Raw genomic sequence first — 1248 nt, forward strand, 5'->3', positions numbered from 1 at the left:
TATATTAAAAAACAAAACAAAACAAACAAAAAAAGCATAAGCTAGAAATCACCTGAAAGGTAACTGGACAACTTTTAACAAATTAGAAAATTGCAAAATGACTCATCTTAAAACTTGCATTAGCTATATTAATATCAGATATAAAAAGAATTCTGATACAGATTTGGATTGTGGCTCATGAACTGGCAATCCTTTTCCTACTGCTCTTAAGCTAGAAAAAATAAATGATTGAAAATGACTTTCAGTAACCAACTTTCTAATTTGGCCATGCTTATCTAGGTTATTCCCATGGCAGTGTGCTATGGCCTGCCAGAATTTCTCATTTGCCCATGTATAAGGGGAGTCCAAAAAGTTCCTGAAAAGATTTTTTATCTTTTAATTCTATTTTTCTACAAACTTTTTGAAATACACTTGTATATATTAAATTAGGTGAAAGGGATTATGAACCAAAGAATATGATAATAATAATAGCTGCTTTTAGTTGAGTGATTTCTGTGTGTTAACCACTGTCCTAGACACTTTACATTTGTAACTTTCCTTAATTTACCCACTAGTCCTATGATTGTCAACTCTTTACTGATGAGGATCTAAGACTCATAGCAGTTAGTCACCCAAGTTCACACCATAGTAAATGGTAGAACCACATAGAAATCCAAGTCTCCTTAGTGTCAAAACCTTCCCCTTCCCACCTTAGCTCTCTGCCTCAGATGTTCCTCCTCCACTGATTGCCCCATTGCATCAATTATTTCATGTGTGATCTCAAGAATTTACCGTCACATCCACAACCATCGGAACTTATCCGAAAGCCTTCCTGACAACCGCATTCATAGCCTCCTGAATAGTTGATGCAGAGCTGGGCACAGCAGCCTTCTCCATTCTCACATTCATCAAGGTCTGCAGAGGAAAAGGACACTTCTGTTACTGCAGAGACAAGAATTTAAGGAACCTATAGAAGCACTGACATGGCTCACTTCTGAATTAAAACTGTTTTACTATATTTTAGTATTTTCTCTTTCTCAAACCACATAGTATAGAAGCATAGAAACTATAACAAAAAGGATGAGACCCACTTTTGGTATATGTTTCTTGCCATCTTCTGTGCCTAGTATTTATTTTAAAAGACTGTAAATTACTTACAAAGGCATTTATAAGAACAGGAAAAAATTTCTCTGCTCTTTTTCCAGTTTAAACAGCAATATGACGGAAAAAAAACAGAGATCTCAAAGAACAACAACCAAAAAAAAAAAA

The 1248-nt window shown here is 34.9% G+C and overlaps 1 protein-coding gene across 1 annotated transcript in view; it reads right to left on the minus strand.

Annotated features, from left to right (window-relative positions):
* LOC103602249 (EGF-like and EMI domain-containing protein 1) overlaps nucleotides 1-1248 on the minus strand; it is a 129400-nt gene that overhangs the window by 21751 nt on the left and 106401 nt on the right. Inside the window, 1 exon segment of the mRNA XM_008586659.1 lies at nucleotides 772-894. Within this exon segment, the coding sequence (XP_008584881.1) occupies nucleotides 772-894 (123 nt within the window).

The sequence above is a fragment of the Galeopterus variegatus genome, unplaced genomic scaffold, assembly GCF_000696425.1.
Source record: "Galeopterus variegatus unplaced genomic scaffold, G_variegatus-3.0.2 Scaffold4070, whole genome shotgun sequence".
Taxonomy (NCBI): Eukaryota; Metazoa; Chordata; class Mammalia; order Dermoptera; family Cynocephalidae; genus Galeopterus; species Galeopterus variegatus.